Raw genomic sequence first — 18,131 nt, 5'->3', positions numbered from 1 at the left:
TTCTGCTGCATTTTATTAGTGTAAAACTAAGTTGCTATGATAGAGATTTATTTTTAATCAGTTTTACCCGGTGACAATTTAAATAGTGTTCTATGAGCAGTCGTCGAATACAGTCAAGATTTCAACCTCTAACTCGGAAATTGTTTGGTGTCTTTTCTAGATTGGGCATATTGACGGCGAGCCTAACCGAAAAGGAGCTTTCCCTGTGTCGTTTGTGCACTTTATTGTTGACTAAATTGCCCCTTGCACACGGAGAGTCTTCTCACTTCCACAGATTGTAGCGATCCTTTGACAGATGTGTTCCACAGCTTTTTCTTGAAAGCTTCACCACATCATTATCTCACAAGTCTTACGATGGAATTAAGAATTTCTATTTGCCCATAGGAAGTCTGGTTTATAATCGCAGGTAAATTGTAAACATTTTCATGGTGAACTGGAAAGCCCTTTAAAAATCATACACTATGAGCCCAAACCCATGGAATAGACGTGAAACCTGTTTCATAAGTGTTGACATACTAAATTTTTCTTCATAGACAAGATACCACAGCTTCTCCCTTTAGCAGTCAAAGAAAATCTCTGACACGCACCTCAGGACTAAGAGTTCTAGGTGAGCTAAGAGATTACTTGACTGTACAAGTACGTTATACCTTGTGTTGACTATCTGGCCTTTGTTTGCAGTCAGTATCCCAAAGCCTGTCTAGGTACTGTGTAGCAGCACTGAGAATTTCCTTTCGAAAGAAGCAATTTTCTCTGCTTTTACTCAGTACACTACAAAAATGTGAGGATCAATTCCAGCTGTCTCTTGTAGGCAGAGTCGGCCATTTTATCATGACCCTTTTGTTAAGAAAATGAGCTTTGTTGTGAGGAGAGTTGAGAGAACTTTACTGCTTTATGAAAACACACAGATTGTCCTTAAGGGAAATATTTTCCTCCATTTTTTTTTAAAGGGAGAGGTGCTCACATGTAGGCATGATTGCTATCTACGAAGGTTCAACTCTCTCTAGAGATTTTTTTTTTTTAATTGCATGGATGGAAGGGTCAGACAAGAACGACAAAAAATACACCACCAGCGGCCCAAATGGCAATCCAGGTGCTCGTGAATAACATAATGGGTACAAACAAAGCAGGGAGAAGACTTGGAGAGATGAGAGGCTGGCAGTCACCGGATGGAAATGAGGGCGTCTGTTCATGTAGGGCTCAAGCATTTACACTTAGGACTGGATTCTTGCAGGCTCCTTTGGCCAGCTATAGCAAAAATCCTTTTTATTGTAATACATTGGAACAGCAACTATATGCACTTTTTGTATGTGAGAAGCACATGCTCACAGAGTACCTTCACTCAGACAGAAATGCTCACCTTTTTTCAAAGCTTTTGAGTCCAGAAAAAGGCAAAATCTATAGCAGAAGCAACATCTTTTGAGATCTAATATAACCAAAACTTTCAGAGCTTTTAAAACACATTAAAACTCCTGAAATTTTCTGTGAATACTGTATTGGCACTAGCGGAGATCCAGAACCCCTGGACTAATATTCTAGACTAATAATCCATTTGTAATGGAAACTGAGAGATTTATCACTTTCTTCATAAACAACACCCAAAAAATCACACAGGATGTGCATTCCAGTACAAAATGTAGAGGCTGCCCCGCTTTCAAAGAACTCAAAAAGAATGGGAAGTAGATGACAGACAGGAAGACTGTTTACCTTGAAGGACCTTCTAAATCCTTTGGAATTATACTTTCTCTTGTACAGGGGAAACACAGCCAAATCCTTTAAGGTGAGGAGCTTCTCCAGATTGGAAAGAGTAGGAAAAATCCCTTAAAACAGTAGAAGTAACAAATACAGCAGTGCCTAATGTATGGCAGATAAACAAATGAAACGTCAACCAAATCAGAAAGAAGACGGAGAATACAGAATAGACATCCTCATATGGCCTTGCCTCTCCTCCCAAAAATGCAGTCAGTGAGGCAGAAGCATTAAACTGGTCCACCCAATAAAATGGCAGAGAGAGAATGCTTGCAGAAGCCATGGGAAGCAAGTGGTGAGAAAATTTCATCATCTGGCTCCTGGGAGGCATTAAAAATCCACAAAAGCAATGCGGCCCCAGGGTGATTTACCAATTGGGCTTGGGAGTTTATGGTTTCGCTAACTTCTACAATATCTTCATCCCAAAGCTGACATCCAGAGAAGAAAACGTGCTCATTTTATGATCTCTAGTAAACATAGGACAAAGTGGCTTTTCTAGTTCTGATTCCATTTGAGAGAGGAGCTGGTGAATTTGATCAAATACTTCAGAAGGGTGGTTCTGCAGATCTCATAGGCCAGTTCAATACATTCCCTAAGACCATGTTTTTACCAGCAAATTGAAAGGATACAACAGCAGTTGTCCTATCGAGGCAGAAACTAGAGCCTGCTACCCAACCAACATGTACTAGTTCTTTTCCTGCCAAAGTGAGGAAAGGATAGTAACATTGTCTCATGATCCAGGGTAAATGTAGAGACCATTTTAAGTACTGTTTTGTTCCCACTGAAAATACACAGGTTTCCATAGAACAAAAAGAACAGCCAACTTTAACGGTTGTTAACAACAGCTGCAAGAAAAAGAGTCTTTTTGATCAGAATTCTGAGTAAGCATACTGATGCTCACAGATTCAGATTGGGGAGTGAGACCTTCATTGAGATTCTTTGTGGGAGATTTTTTCACCCCCTCAGGAGCCCAAAATGCCCTCTAAAATCATATACCTGGGGGTCCGCAGGAACAGGATTTCAGGGGGCATTTTGGGCTCCCACAGGAGGGGGGTGGAATTCCATCCACAAGCAGAAGTTCTTGTGCCCACGGAAACACTAGTCAGAATTCAGGCCATTGTCCTTCCTCTCAAGAACATGAAAGCTTATATTTTGATCCTGGAAGGCCAGTCTGTTGATTCTTTTTGGGAGACTGTTACCATATTTCCTTGAGGCACTTTGTCCAGGTGATACACTCACTTCCTTCTTTGGCAGTCCACAGAACTAGCAGATAAGGAAGGTCCTCTGCCCTCTCCTTGCAAGACGTAATGCGAAAGGTTGGCCTTGCCTCCCAGAGGTGTGTATGTGTTATCATGAAGGGCTTGGAGTTTTCTCTGGGAGCCTGGAGAAAATAGGGCATTGCTTCAGTGGGAGAGGAAAAGTCTTGCGTGTAGGTCCCTTTTGTTGTTGTTCAGGAGGCAAGATGAGCACTCCTTCCACAATGGATATGATGAGGAAGCTCTTCGTTAGTTTTGAAAAACACTTCAAAACTTGCAGAATTGCATCATAGGTGGTAGAGGGGAGTATCCCTCGTCTGATGTTGTCACAGGTCCTATCCAGTAAACTCCAGCAATCCCAAACCGTACAGCCGTCACAAGAAAATAATGGACATTAGCAGCAGGAATCTCATTTTCCAAGCAAGACACTGGTGCTGTTGGGAGTGCTGGGAAAATGCATTTTGAATAGGTCCACCCTGCATAGTTACTGTATGGAAAGGTTGTCTGGAAAGACCCTCAGTTTCACTGAAGGATTTTTAATAAAATGATGTAGATATTTCCTTTAAACCCTGACCCTCTTTACCTCAGATACGAGGTCATACTTTTCTATACTAAATATATGCTCACCTCATATATTTTATTTCATTCTTCAGTTGTGTTTGAGGGCACTACATTTTTTTAGAACAAAAGAAAATACAGCAGAATTATCAGTTAAGTAAACAGGTGTTCATTGCGGTTCATGAAATTCTGCTTGCAGTCCTTTTCTTACAAAATGTCTAGACTTGCATTTCTTTTTTAAAAAACACATAGGGATATGTTCACACACAGAAATATTGTGGTGGGATAAAAGAGCAGGGAATCGATCTGAATGCTCACTGTATTAAGGTCTACACCACTACCGTGCAAGCAACTCAGTCTGCTTGCTGGCTCACACTGGCTTCATAAATACACACCAGACCACGGTAGTTACACTGTTAATAATTGTGAATAGATTTCATAACTCTGAATTGACAATGGAATATTGAAAAACATACCAACGTCCTTTTACTGTTTGTATATTGTGATATTGTTGCAGGGTTGTTTTTTTTATGTTGCATATGCTACCAAAACCTGCACTGGTAGCATAGGATTAGAATACCACTGCCCAGGTCACATTGGCTTTGATCACAAGTTTTGTGACTATTGTATCTCTAGATTTATCAAGAGAACTTTGAATTTCTGACACAGAAATTATGTATATATTGACTAGTGTAGGTTGTAATAGATGGGGGAAGAGCCAATTGGTATATTTATATTGGGCGGGGGGGGGGGGGACTGCTGGATCTCGCCCTTTATACTGCCTTGCTGAAATGGTACATTCAAGGCAACTCATCAACTATGTGAGTACAATCCATTGGCTTATATTCAAAGCAGACCATTTTATCACACACACTGTTGTAGTGTAAATGGGGAACAAACTGGAATGTTTCAGAATTCTTTTGTTGCAAGTTTTAAAGCTACTTCTACATATTCAAAGTACCCAAGACATATATATGTATATTTGGAAAAAGTAGTTTCCCACTACAAATTTAATCAGATGCTGGTGAATTTGGTTTGGCTTTTAACACTACTTTATATGTTTCTATCCTTTGGTAAACTATAGAAAATAAATGATTGGCACATTATTTTGCACAGTTCACTTCATGTACAGTATTTTTAACACAGAATCTTGCAGCTAAGGTGCAAAGCAGTCTTGGGGAAGCTTCTCTAGCCATCAGCTTTCATACTGGCCTGGATCAAAATAATCACAAACTAGATCCATGCACCCAACGTAGGCTGTAACATGTTTCCCAAACTGCTGCTTTTGAAACCATGTGAACTCTCTAAAGCAGACTGAAATGGCGTTGGAACCTGCCGCTGAAAAGGGGAAAAGTCCACTGGGTACATCTAAGGTCTAGGGGACGCATAAAGGGTAGCCATTTGGATCCCAGCCTCAGTATAGATGCTTTCAATGGTTCTTAAAACCCCGAGAAGGCCTTGAATATTTTCTCACCATTATGTGATGGCACTGAACTTGTATCCAAGACTTGATCTTCATATCAACGGCATTTTGTCCTTTAATGTAAAATTAAAAGCTAGCTATCCAGGATTATGGATTTTTTTTAAAAAAATTAAATGCTAAGAATTCCATTTCATAGCTGACAGTATGGGATGATGATATTCAGCAAGCTGTTGGGCACATTACAAGATGACTGTGTTAACTATTTTAAAAAAAAGGAGCATAAGACACTTAAAATACAGCTCAGAATGCTACTTGAGATGTATAATTTTGATGTGATGGTTTGATTGTTTAGTTGCAGAGCAACTGTATACATTGTATAACCTAAATCAATTCTTATTTTTAGTGTCTGGATGCAGTGATTTATAATTGGAGCATGATTAATTTTACTTTTGTTAAACTAGTCACTTGACTGGAAAATAAACTGCTTTTAAACCTTATTTTGACTGGGTATTGATCTGTATATAAAATCTTTATACCGTGACTATGGATTTTGGATAGTTGCTTGATGCATTATTACTAGTCTTAAGCACAGAGTATCAAGATTCTTAGTTGTGAATCCCACATTTTGAGGAATTTGATCAATACTGACACATGCTGTTAAGAAAATCCATACATAATTTACGTATTTTATATATCTTTACTTCATTTATATCATCTTTTCTCCCTCGTGGGAACCCAAAGACGCTTACATCATTCTGTTGTCCACTTTGTCCTAGCAACCACCCTGTGAAGTAGATTAGGCTGAGAGTATCACTGGCCCACGGTCACCCAGCTAACTTCCACTGCAGCACTAGGATTCGAACCTGGACTTCCCAGACAACACACTAACCACTACATGAAACAGGCTATTAAGCAGTAACGTGCACGTAGCAATTAATTAACAAGACCCATCTTATATTCACCTTTTTATTAACATATGCCAAAAATCTAAGGTTTAATATTAATTTCATTTATGAGACTTAGCATGACCGTACAATGGTAAGAACTGGTTGGGCTCTTACATTATTATATCTTTATCCCGTCCTTCCTCCAAAGTGCTCAAGGCAGCACATCTGGTTTCCGCTTTATTCTCACAGCCACCTTGCGAGGTAGGTTTGGTTGATCAAGAGAACGACTGGCCTGAAGTCACCCAATGAGTTTCGTGGCTGAGTTGATTTTTCTTCATCACACAGACTTGATGAGCAAGTTTTATTTAGAAAAAAAACAAAAACCAACCTTGCTTCTTTGAACAGTATGCTCAAGCAGTAAAAAAAAAATAAAATTAGAAGTTCACATCTGTTCCATTCAAAATACTTGCTTTAGTTTCCAATTTCTACACAGTCACAGCAAGCAGTACTTCTTTCTCAGTATGAAAGGCAGCTGTAGAAATTCAGGACTTCTCGGATGTCAAAACTGAATCGAAGGCTGCTGATAATACCTTACAAATAGCTTGTGCTTGTTCCTGTGTTTGACAGGGGGGAAAAATGAGTTGATAATGCTTTGTTTGCTGCTTGTCAACACACAAAAGCTTTCTACCTTCTGGGACCCCTCAAGGTTACTGTCATTACATGTTCAGTTGCAAGCTGAAGGGTACCTATTATGATGTCAAACAATCAGTGCAGCCCAGCAATGTGACTTCAGTGCAACCCTAAGCAGAGTTACACCCTTCGAAACCTTCAAAAATTCTATTGCCTTCAGTGGCATTAGAAGGCCATAACTTTGCTTAGAATTGCACTGTCAGGAACGTACGGCTATTTTTAAAAATCAGTCTGGTGTGGAATATCAAACTGTTCTTTCATATCAGCAGAAGAGTACAGCTGTGAATACAGACAAGCTTTTCTTCTTTGTAACCACAGTCATGACTGCTTATACAGAAATTACAGAGCACCTGCTGCCTTGAACTGGAAGCTAATCTGTCTTCTCCCCAGAGTGCTAACACAGTTATAAATTCCATTCTGTGGCGAATGTAAAGGAAAGTTAGGGTTGTATGTTTAAAATTCATAGATAGGTCACTGCCACAGACTAGAGACTGAAGGCCAGATACAAGTTATGCTACATTTGCTTCCTCGGCTCTTTCAATGGATTTCAGTTGGCAGCTGGGTGGATGAAGATGGCCAGCCTGGATAGGACCTAAACCCACCATTCTAGTTATCCAGCCATCCTGTTTTGTTTGATGACGCTCTTACTCAAATCTGTAAGCAAAAGACAATCGGCTAGATTGATAGAGAGGAAACAGAAGGTAAAAAAAAATGGCAAAGCGTCTACATTCCCACCCCACAGTAAAACATGACTGCCAACATTTCTCATTTCAGAGAAGTTCCAGCCACTCTTTACCAGTACTACTTCAGAAGGAAAAATTGTACATATTGTGATCAGCCTTTTTGGCAGATGTGCCACAAATCAGTGCCCACACACCTATGCACATACATAGCTCTGCATGCTTTGATTTTGTTTCTAGTCTAAGGAGCCCAGGAGTAGACAGCAGCAGACCAGGGTACAGGCCTATGTCACAGACAAACCAAGAGGCCTTCTTGGCATGTGCCAGAAGCGACTGTGGCTAGAGTGCTCATGGCTTGAATACTATAGGCTGCATATAATACAGCATACCCTTGTAAGAAGACTCAATGGGACAAGACTAATCTGGGCTTGAACGGCAGCTGGCTGTACATATGGCTTTAGAACAGAGCACATTTAAGTAGTTTTCCAGCAAGCTAAAGTGCCTTTTTAAAAAAAACTATTAATCATTAACCTTACCAGACTATTACACTGGTATATCCAAAGGCTGTATTCTTCATAGTTTGCATCAGTCGTCTTCAAAGCCAGTAAACTCTTTCCGGCCCCCAGGCCATCATCATAGCAGACCATCCGCACAATTAGGTAAAGCGCATGTCTATGCAAGACATCCTGAAAGATCCACGTATCAGTTTTAAGCTTACAAAAAACAGGTGATGGTTCTCTATACTATGCCTTCAACTATAAAATTACCAGCAAATTGTCAGTGTGAGTTTTGGAGAAAAGAGTACAGTGGTTCAATGCCTTACTTTTCAAATTAAGAGAATTCTTAGTATGGGCATATGATCTGGCTCCAAGAACGGGCTTTTAAAATCTGGATTTATGCCAATTTGGAATAATTTGGCTTGCCAGTTCCCCAGGTCGATCCCCAGATCAGATCGGAGGGGGGTGGTTGAACTCTGCTGGGCTGGATTATCCCTGAGAAAAAACACTATTTGTTCCCATAATAAACACTATAATCAACGATACAAAATTCCAAATACATATATCCACTCTTAATTAGTAACCATGTAAAGTGCAAGTGCTATACAATTGAAATATACAAATACAATATACATCTAAAACGCATACGTAATCCCCATGGGAGCTCATATAGAGGAATAATGCCTATTAGCAATATAATCAATAAATACAGCAATAAATTCAATCAAATTCCATAAGAAATCATTCAACAATTTTCAATAAATACAATGAGTAGAAATCCAGATTTCATAGTCATATAACAAAACCAATCATATTCCTAAATAATCCTAGAACAATAGTAGAATAATATCAGAGAATGTATAGTAGATTGTTTACCCAATGGTACCTAAGAAAGTAGAGTAAATCTTGAGAAGGAGGTGATAGAAATGATTATTATTCCTTTCCTGTGGTGGTGTATTCAGATTGTCTACATAATAGTATGATAAGTTTCTTCCAATCCTTTCATAAGTCCACAGTAAGATGTAGCTGAAGTGGTCTTCCAATGATGGTAAACTCTTCAATCAAACAAAGCTGCCACAGAGAACCCCAGATGTGGATGTGGGTATAACGAAAGATCTCGACAGGACGCTAGCTACTCTCCTGTTTCGTCATAACTTTCTCGGGAAATTCTCACCTTTCATTGTCTGCCAGCAATTTTCTTCACCAAATCTTTCCTTTGGTCCAATAGCTGAAGAGTTTACTAACCTAGATCTAGATCACCCAGCTGCAGCAGAGAGCTGCAGGCAGTGAGCAAGAGGGCAGGCATGGAGCCATATGCTGTACTACTGCTGCAGGACAGCAGTGCAGGGTTGGGGGAGGGCTGGAGAGGAGGGCAGGCAGAGTGAGTTCCCATCCCACCACTCCCACCCTGTCCAAGCTACAAAAAAGCCTTAGCTTGCCATCACCAGGTGTCCTTTAAACTCCACGGCTTGCCTGCAAGCTAGAGATTCTTCATTGTTTCCACAGGAAAAAACGGAGGGTGCCTGGGGACGTCTTGTTCAAGGGCTCACAGAATTGGACCCCAGGCCCAATTCTCCCGAAATTTGAGGGTCTTTGGTGGCAGTCAGCAGTGGGTTCCCTCCAAATTTGGTAAAGCTAGCACAAAAAAATGACCTCCCCCACCAGCCATCTAGGAAATAATTGCTGGTTAAATTTGAGATTCTCTAACCTAGATCAGAGAATCTGGCCCAAATTTCATGAATTTAGCATTATTATTTTTTTAAAAAAAAAATGCAACTCAGATCTAGATCAACCAGCTAATTTTTTTTTTGGTGCACACCCCTAATTCTTAGAGAGATCTCATCTCTCATACCTATAAATTAGGTTTAAAGGTCTCAAGGCAGATCGGAAAAAGTCTCAAAGCTAGAACGGTGCATTAAAGAGTATGCTGGGCCTGATCCTTTTATTAGTATACTGGAGTCGCTGGGAAGCAGGAATCCCTGTTAGTGTTTTCCTGGTGTGCCACAGGCCACTACGAACCATGCCCATCGTACTCTGCAGATATTATTCAACAAACTACTGCGGCTCCAAACAACAAGATCTTAAGAGCAGTTGATGGCATGCAGCTTGTTAGTGATTTCAAGCATATACCACTTCTATTTGCAAGGACACTTTGAGTACTTCTAAACAGAAAAGAGTCCAGTAGCACCTTTAAGACTAACCAACTTTACTGTAGCATAAGTTTTCGAGAATCACAGTTCTCTTCGTCAGATCTTTGAGTACTTCGACTCGGTCTTGTCCACATGGAAGAAAATGGACTTTTAAAAAGCAGTATAAAAGCAAGACCTTGTCCTCCTGCCCTGGAGCTGCCTTCACCCCCTGTGCTAAAACATCTGCAGATGGCTTCTCGGATCTTGCCAAGAATTTCTGCAGCTGCAAGGGGGGGGGGGTGGATTTTTGCTGGTTCACCCCAAGTTATTCCTGGGGGGTCCTCCTCAAAAGTTGCTTTTTTCACTGTATCAGATTTGAAATAGATCATCAAGTACGCCAGAAGCTTCCCTATCGTTATAGAAGCAGGTATCTAGTGTGTCACGTTTTCAGAATTATTTGCCTTTCCCATAGTTAACCCCAGTGACAAGCGGGATTAGCGAACTCTCAAAATTTCTACTGGGACCCCAAAACAGTACTTAAAAACAATCACTACAACAACAACAGTAATAGTAATAACAGTAATAACTTACATACTGATCTGAAGTTGTGACTTTAATACCATACTTGGAAACGCCCATTATAAATTCTTCTTCCCCTGGCACGAAGGGTAACTTTCCATCTTGCTTTAGAAAGGAAAACAAAAAGTGTTACATGCGCACACATCAGCTTAAGCAAGTTATTACGGCCTGCTTGCTCACCAAGTTTAAGCTTTCCTTTCCTTTTGTAGGACTTCTGAAATGGTTTGTACCAAAACGAGCACATCCAAATCCCAAGCATGCCCATTTAGACAAAATCTAGAGATTTCTAAAGTGAGAGAGCAAGCAGGGATACAATTTGGAACATCAGGTGGAGAAACAGCGAGCATCTAAGCAGCAACTAGTGAGGAGAAAATCCTGAAGGAAGTTCCTGCCTTTGGGAAGAAGAAGAGAGAAAAAGCCTTCCAAACAACCCAGGGGAGGGGAAGTGCTCTCTACATCAATCAAGGTGAGGCTCCCCTGCCTATAGCACACACAACTCAAAGGAGCAGAAAGGGGATATAGGCTACAGACCATGCTGTAAGTACAAGCTATAAATGGCTTCACTCATTGGCAGCCCAGTTGGAGATGAGGAGCACAGAGCATAAAAAGGCACTCCAAGCCTTATCACCGTAGAAATGTCCTGCCAATTAGTTAATGATCGGAAACTACCCGCCAGTTTAAACCCTCAAAGGCTGAACATATGCATGATGGATGGGGCCTCACGCAGATGAAGGATTCCTCTTGAAGGACCTGTCAGGGAAGTGCCATTTACAGACACTTAATTGCATGTTATTTTAATTATCATCGCTGTGGAAAGGTAACCCTCCTCCAAATCAGAGCAGCAGTTTTTAAACAGGGGCCATTAAGTGTTGGTGCTCCCTTCTTCTATATGCCCCCCGGCCACAACAGCTCCTTGTGGTTTTAACTTGCTTAAAGCAGGTAATTTGCTCTAGCAAGAAGTTATAAAAAAAAACCCAACCCTGATGATGAGAACAGAGCACCTGCTATGCTTCCAGAAAATGTTGTTTCATGAGGAAAAAAGAGTAACCAGCTAGAACACCATGACTGAAGCATTTGGGAAATGCAACCCATGAAGGAAGTTGGAACAGCCCTTTACTAATTTTGTTTACTCCTCATAAGCCACACAACTGCATCCAGAACAGCTTCAGAATAAGATAGAAAGGCGACCAGAAACATTTAACTTCCTTGCTTCTTTGTTGTTCAGCTAGGAGCTAAGGAAGTGCAGTGTATAGCATTGTGCGATGTGGAATCTGGAGTAAAGGAGGGAAAGCTTAATTTCTTTCTGGTTAAATCCAGCTTTCCCTGCAGATCCAGCAGATCCCTGGATAAAGCCAGGCCAATCAGAGGTTATCCAGGCAATGTTGCTCTCCTTCCTGGGCTTCTCACATTTTTTTTCCAAGAAGGGAGGTGGAGGACGGAGGCAAAAGCAGAGGCAGGAGGGGTGGCAAATCTTGCAGGAGCTCTCCTGTCTGCCTGGCTTGTGTGAGGGAAACTGACTCAGTTGGGTTAAGTTGCAACATACTGAATTCATACTGAATTCATTGTTTTGACATGATTCTCTGGTTTGATGCTGGTTTTGCTTCGCTTTGGTTCGGGGCGGGGGGCTTCCATCCATTCACTTGCTTCAGTTTGGTTCTGTTGGGCTTTCTCTGGGTTGACCTTGCATTTGTGACTGTGCCTCTGGCCTCTGTGCTTATGCTTATGAATGTCAATGGCTTCCCTGTGCAATCTGACAAAATAGTTGGATGTGTTGTCCAATATTTTAGTGTCCTGGAGTAAGATACTGTGTCCTATTTGAGTTAGGCTACGTTCAGCCACTGCTGATTTTTCAGGTTGGCCAAGTCTGCAGTGTCTTTCATGTTCTTTTATTCTTGTCTGGATGCTACTCTGTGTGGTCCTGATGTAAACTTGTCCACAGCTGCAGGGTATGCGGTATACTCCTGCAGAGGTGAGGGGGTCTCTACTGTCTTTTGCTGATAGTAGCATCTGTAGTATTTTTCTGGTGGGTCTGAATACTGTTTGTAGGCTGTGCTTTTTCATAAGTTTTCCCATCTGCACAGGGAAGCCATTGAAATTCATAAGCATAAGCACAATTTCAACAGGAAAGAAGACAGTTTAAGAATGAATAGGGCATGGTTTCCAGTCCTGAAAAACACCACACTAACAAAATACTCTACATCTTACAATAGCCCTGCAAATAAGATTAGCATATCAACCACCAATCCATATGCAAAAGAACCTCCTCAGGACACAGTGAAGCTTCCCCACATTAGCATTCCACACCCTGGGAAACTCTGACAGGATGACTCAGCCCAAACCCACCTTCCTGAGTAGATATAAGTTACCTGCTAACATCTTCTCCACACACTGACATTGAGAGATCTTTCGGTGCTACACCTCCGAAGATGCCAGTCACAGCTGCTGGCAAAACGTCAGGAACTACAATGTTAGTTGTAGCCATGGCCATACAGCCCGGAAAATCTTCAACAACTAACTTGCCAAACCGGATTAGAGAATCTTACCTGGATTTCAGGGAACCCAGGTTTTTTTCTTTCCCTGAAATGTGGATCCAGATTCTGTGTGTGCGTGTGTGTACATTCCCACCAGTGTATTCTCATCAACAGCTATACATACCAAACACAAACCAGCAGAAAACCAACTACAGAGCCATTACCTCACACACTGTTTATATACAAATGGATCGGAAGGAGCAAATTGTACTGCAAATATGCACATTGCCATTTTTTAGTGAAGTGGGAAGTAGAGTTGGGAATCTGGAAAATTCAATAGGATTTTTTCAGGACTTGGTGCATGTCAAACTAGTGTCTGCTGCGGAAAGCAAAGTGCACACTTTCTGTACTGTTTAAGGTCAATGAGACCCATTTATATTAACAAAATAAGACAGCAATGATAAAGATTACCCACATCTGCACATGACAATTCTTTGCAATATGCTTCCTGAAGCACATCTGGTGGTAGAAAGTGCCATCAAGTCACAGGCTTGATTTGATAGAGATCCCGTAGGTTTTCAAGGCAAGAGACGTTTAGAGGAGGTTTCCCATTGTCTGCCTCTGGACTTCTTTGGTGGTCTCCCATCCAAGTACTAATTCTGGTCAACCCTGCTTAGCTTCCAAGACTGGGCTAGCCTGGGTCATCCAGGTCAGGGTGAGGCACATCTAGTCCTCAGAAAATCCCTATCTAACAATGGACATTCTAGGTTCCCAGCACTGCTTGCCACTTTTCAATAATTGGGGGGTCTTACAGAGGCCAGAAACCAAATTCACAGAAATAAAGATGGTTTTACTTAAGAGGCAGTTTTAGAGACCACATTTGGCCCAGAAAGTATATACGGTGAGATGTGCCAATTTAGTTTGTCAAAATATTGATAGAAAGGCTTTACCTGTGCCACATCTATGTAATTTATCAAGTCCAGCGGCCCCTCCAAAGTCTTGCTTTCATCAAGTTTCAGTTTTTCAATGGCGCCAACGTATTTAATTCTAAATTCTGCACAAGTATCTGAATTGCTGTTACTTTGACCTATATAGGAACACACAGAGAAATAATTCCAGATGGCTAGCTGTGTTAGTCTGATGCAGCAGAATTATAAAAAAGAAGTCTAACAGCACTTTAAAGGCTAAAAAAAATGATTCCACCATAAGCCTTTGTGAATCAGGGCTCACATCACCCAATGTGTACAAATATTCAAACTATTCTTTTAAGGCAACAAAAGCTAGAACTAGTTTCTGTTTTTATAAGCTATAATTAGTATATTCATTTACCCATTTTATTTTTGGCCCCAATAGCTTAACACACCCCAAGCCTTTCCCTATCTCCAATGAATGGATTTCTTCATTCACCCCTTGAGTTCAACTATAGGCAATGAGCTAAAATTGGTGGAACGGGTAACTGTTTGTTAATCTGAAAGATAAACAGCATCTAGAGGTGCACACATGTAAGTACACTGGTGCTGCATGAAAACATCACAGTAAACTGTCAGTCAACTATGACCTGGCATTAAGACCGCTTGTTGGTGGGCTCGCGTGCTCCTGCCTCCTCTGTGTGCAGAGTTCTACTGAAAACTGCCCAGTTGAAGCAAGTTCTGATTCACTGAGACAGCTTAATACAGGCACCTTGGCAAGGTGAAGTGCAGTGAGGGGAAAGCTAATTTGTCACCAGCATTTAGATGTCATAGCAAATTGGTGCTGGACTGAACTGAGTTTTCAATCAAGCACAGTTTGCAAGGGGATGGAGAGGAGAATGTGAGCACTGCAACCAGCTGTGATCATGCACAACTGCAGTTCGGTAACAGCTTGCGATGATGTCTGAATGCAGCCTGTATACATGCTGTGATCCTGATGGGAGTACATACACACGCATAACCCTGGATGAATCTGTCTGCCACATTTTTATTCCGGCTCAAGGTGGTGCCTGTAGTCCTGCCTTTTTCTGTTTCTATTCCTATCTCCCTATGTGGTACTGTTCATACAGCTATCATCTTAAACAGAGATTATTGCCCCTATATATTTCGCAATGGAAAGGGTAATTGAATCATTTGTATCTGATAATGACCACATCACCTGGGCTCTCATATTAGATAGTGCCATGTTTTTAAGAAGATGGATAATTAAGCTAGCCCTCAGCTCATTAGATACGGGACACCCTTTCTTTATTTTACCTTCACAACCACTCTGTGAGGTAGGTTAAGCCAAGAGCATGTGATTGATGCAAGGTTGCCCAATGGGCTTCACGGTAAGGGAATTTGAACCCAGCTGTCCTAGTCCAACCACTATACCACCCAGGCTCTGTGTTATGGGAGGAGTCAGCTTCTTAAGAATCTCAGCTTTCATTTCAAAGTAAATATATAAGTAAATACATTCTTGAAAGTGTGTGGCCAATGCCTGGTATGAACTTGGAAGGTGTTTAGAAAGATTTCCAATGGGCAGATGATAATCTTTAAGTGCCTGGACCGTTATTTGTTTCCATGATTAGTAGGAATAAAACAAGCTATAGAAAATAAAACATTACAAAACAATGAAAACGTGCAAGAGTATGTGTGTATCATGCGATAAATACAAGAGTATGTGTGTATCATGTAATAAATACAAACATATATAGTAATGTATAAATTATACAGACTTGAGTGTTTTGATGACTGGCACAGAACTTTGATTTCCCCCCCTTTTTTAGTGTCAAAAGCATACAACCGTGTATACAATTTTAAGTTGTTTTAAATGTTCAGCCACACATCCTTATAATTATAATGTAGTTGCTTCCAGTCTTCGCTAGGTACATACCTGAACTTTTTGTAGAGTCCGTATCTAGACTAGCAACTGTACTAGATCTTGAAAGACCACCAAGACTAGAGTCTACAGACTAGGCAAGAGAAAATAAACATGAAGCTATTATTACATTCAGGTAAACTGATCTGGTGTGGTATGATAAAGTGATCAGATTGGTGTCTTCTGCACATGGACAAGATTTTGTGTTCTCCCCATTGCTGGCGTGGCTGCAAATGGCAAGCTTCCCCACAGTTTCCCTGCGCTCATCCCCCAGCAGCAGCCACCCACCTCCTCTGGGCCACCAAGGCTTTTGCAGTTCTTTTTAAAAATCTGCACAAGAAATCAGCCCTAACCCCACATAAGAAAATATTTCCAAATCTATGTTCTTGTAAATAGATTCCTCTTACCTTACTTTTAGTGCTGATTTCACTGCTTTGTGAACTGCTGCTACTGTGCCGTTTTTTTCCTTTCCGGAACATTTTTTATCATTATAGAATCAAAGACAATACTGTAAGAACAAAGAAGTCACGTTTGCCACCTTTTAAAGCCTACAATCCTAAATATACATATGCACATAGATATTCAAATCTCCCGCTTAAAACATAGAGCCAAGCAACCGACATCAAAACATCTCAAAGCCTAGCTTCCACAGTCCTGAACAAAAAATTGAGATGCAAAATAGGTAATTTTAATGCCTCCTGCTCTCTAAGTATCAGTAGTGAAATGAAATCAGTCCTAGATTTCATTATGTTCTGTTTCAGCATTTCTTCTACTCAGTATTGGATCCTTGCTAATGGTATGTCTTTGTAAACTTGTTTATATTTACCCTATGGCACTGTTTATTGAAATGTCCTTGACACTGTATGGAAATGTACTTGATATACTGTATGGAAATGTACTTGATACCGATTGTACTAAGCTCATACTGTGTAATCTGCCTTGAGTCTCTGTGAGAAAGGTGGATTATAAATGACATAAATAAATACATTTTTCAAATGACCACAACAACCTTTCACATTACTTTCACGCATCTGATGAAGAGAACTGTGATTCTCGAAAGCTTATGCTACAGTAAAGTTGGTTAGTCTTAAAGGTGCTACTGGAGTCTTTTCAATTTCACATCACTGACTGCAAAAGCAGAAACACCTAGCACTTTCCTCCCTATATTGCCAAGTAACTGCTGCACATGATCTTTTGCAAGTAAAATGCAAAACATTTTGCAAGTAAAATGTAAAAAATAGGTTTGACTTAGGTCAAGTTCTTGCATTTATTTATATATTTATTTAAAACATCTCTATGCTGCCTTTCCACCCAACTCAGGGCCCCTAAGGCAGCAAACACTAAAACAGTGTTTTTTTAAACCCATCTTTCACATGCACAGGAATTCCAGCACATGCAGAAAATTTTGCACAAGATCCAAACCACCATAAAAACTAAGAAGCTGCTTCCTATTCTTCTTGAACAGCGTGCTTGCGGAATCGGCCCCTTAAGAATGTTTCTATACATACCCACAATAATTACTATTTAATAATTATTATACACATTTCAACTAAAAAGATAGCCCTTCTAAAGGAAAGTGGTTGTGTTGGTCCACCATACATTCCAAATACAAAAAAACCCCTTTGATTAGGACCAGTGTTCAGAACATCTGTTGTTCTCCAACTCCACATTTCTTTTGTTTTCAGCAATCTAATCTGACAAAGAGTTCTGGTGAACCTGAAGGCTTGCATACTGTTTTGTGTTATTTTGTTGAGTCCGCATAAAAGCAGGACATGGCTTCTGGATCCTTCTAAAAATCATTTCTGTTAAAAATTAGCACAACCGATAAAGCCTAGTAAAAAAACTATGCTAATGTAATAATTCGACAGATGATACAGGCGTCTTCTGACAATTTAAGGACCAACCACTGCTTATTCTAGCATAAGCATTCATAGACAAGAGTCCACAAAAAGCTTACAAAGGAACAAAAACGTGTTCATCTTTAAGGTACCTCAACTCCTTTCCATTCTGTAATGTATTATTTTTAAGGGTGGAAAGGAGATCGAGCTCAGCTGCTACCCAAGAGATTGCTTCCCACTTCACCGCTTCAGCAGCCGCCTCTCCCCTTTCACAGCAACACCATGGACAGAGACCCGGCAGGCGGAACTTTCGTGTACTTCCACAACGGAAAAAAACTACCCACGGCCAGGGCATCAGAGGATCTACCCAAATAAAGGCAACAGGCGCGGCCGAACACCTCCACCTTCTAGGGGTCCTCTCTTACCCTTCACTCACACCTTAACACGCCCCCAGCACCTTTCCGCGGCGGGGGCTCAGGCGAAAGCAAGATGCCGCCTCCTCCTTCCGGGTACCACCCATCCTCTCGGGATTACTTCCGTTCCCCCGG

At 40.8% G+C, this 18,131-nt stretch overlaps 2 protein-coding genes across 5 annotated transcripts in view; one reads left to right on the top strand and one right to left on the bottom strand.

The window, feature by feature from the left end:
* Positions 1-5,480, top strand: part of ASAP2 (ArfGAP with SH3 domain, ankyrin repeat and PH domain 2) — a 118,373-nt gene extending 112,893 nt beyond the window's left edge. For both annotated transcript variants that reach the window (XM_054993710.1, XM_054993643.1), the window contains one exon: positions 161-5,480. In XM_054993710.1, coding sequence (XP_054849685.1) covers positions 161-235 — 75 coding nt within the window. In that variant the 3' untranslated portion in view covers positions 236-5,480. The remainder of the gene's footprint in view (positions 1-160) is intronic.
* Positions 5,481-5,953: 473 nt separating this feature from the next.
* Positions 5,954-18,102, bottom strand: ITGB1BP1 (integrin subunit beta 1 binding protein 1). Of its 3 annotated transcripts, none has more exons than XM_054982385.1 (7): positions 18,041-18,102; positions 16,153-16,253; positions 15,761-15,839; positions 13,867-14,003; positions 10,458-10,550; positions 7,777-7,926; positions 5,954-6,484 (listed from the first exon to the last, which is right to left on the bottom strand). In XM_054982385.1, the coding sequence occupies exons 2-7, from the start codon at positions 16,222-16,224 to the stop codon at positions 6,413-6,415; spliced, it is 603 nt and encodes a 200-aa protein (XP_054838360.1). In that variant the 5' UTR covers positions 16,225-16,253; positions 18,041-18,102; the 3' UTR covers positions 5,954-6,412. The 3 variants fall into 3 exon arrangements, with proteins under 3 accessions (XP_054838360.1, XP_054838368.1, XP_054838376.1); XM_054982393.1 differs by having other exon boundaries at positions 18,009-18,093; XM_054982401.1 differs by lacking the exon at positions 18,041-18,102 and adding an exon at positions 17,736-17,908.
* Positions 18,103-18,131: the final 29 nt, after the last annotated feature.

This window comes from Eublepharis macularius, chromosome 1 (genome assembly GCF_028583425.1).
Source record: "Eublepharis macularius isolate TG4126 chromosome 1, MPM_Emac_v1.0, whole genome shotgun sequence".
Classification (NCBI taxonomy): domain Eukaryota; kingdom Metazoa; phylum Chordata; class Lepidosauria; order Squamata; family Eublepharidae; genus Eublepharis; species Eublepharis macularius.
The sequence above is the reverse complement of the archived record's forward strand: the minus strand, read 5'-3'. Positions and strand labels throughout refer to the sequence as shown.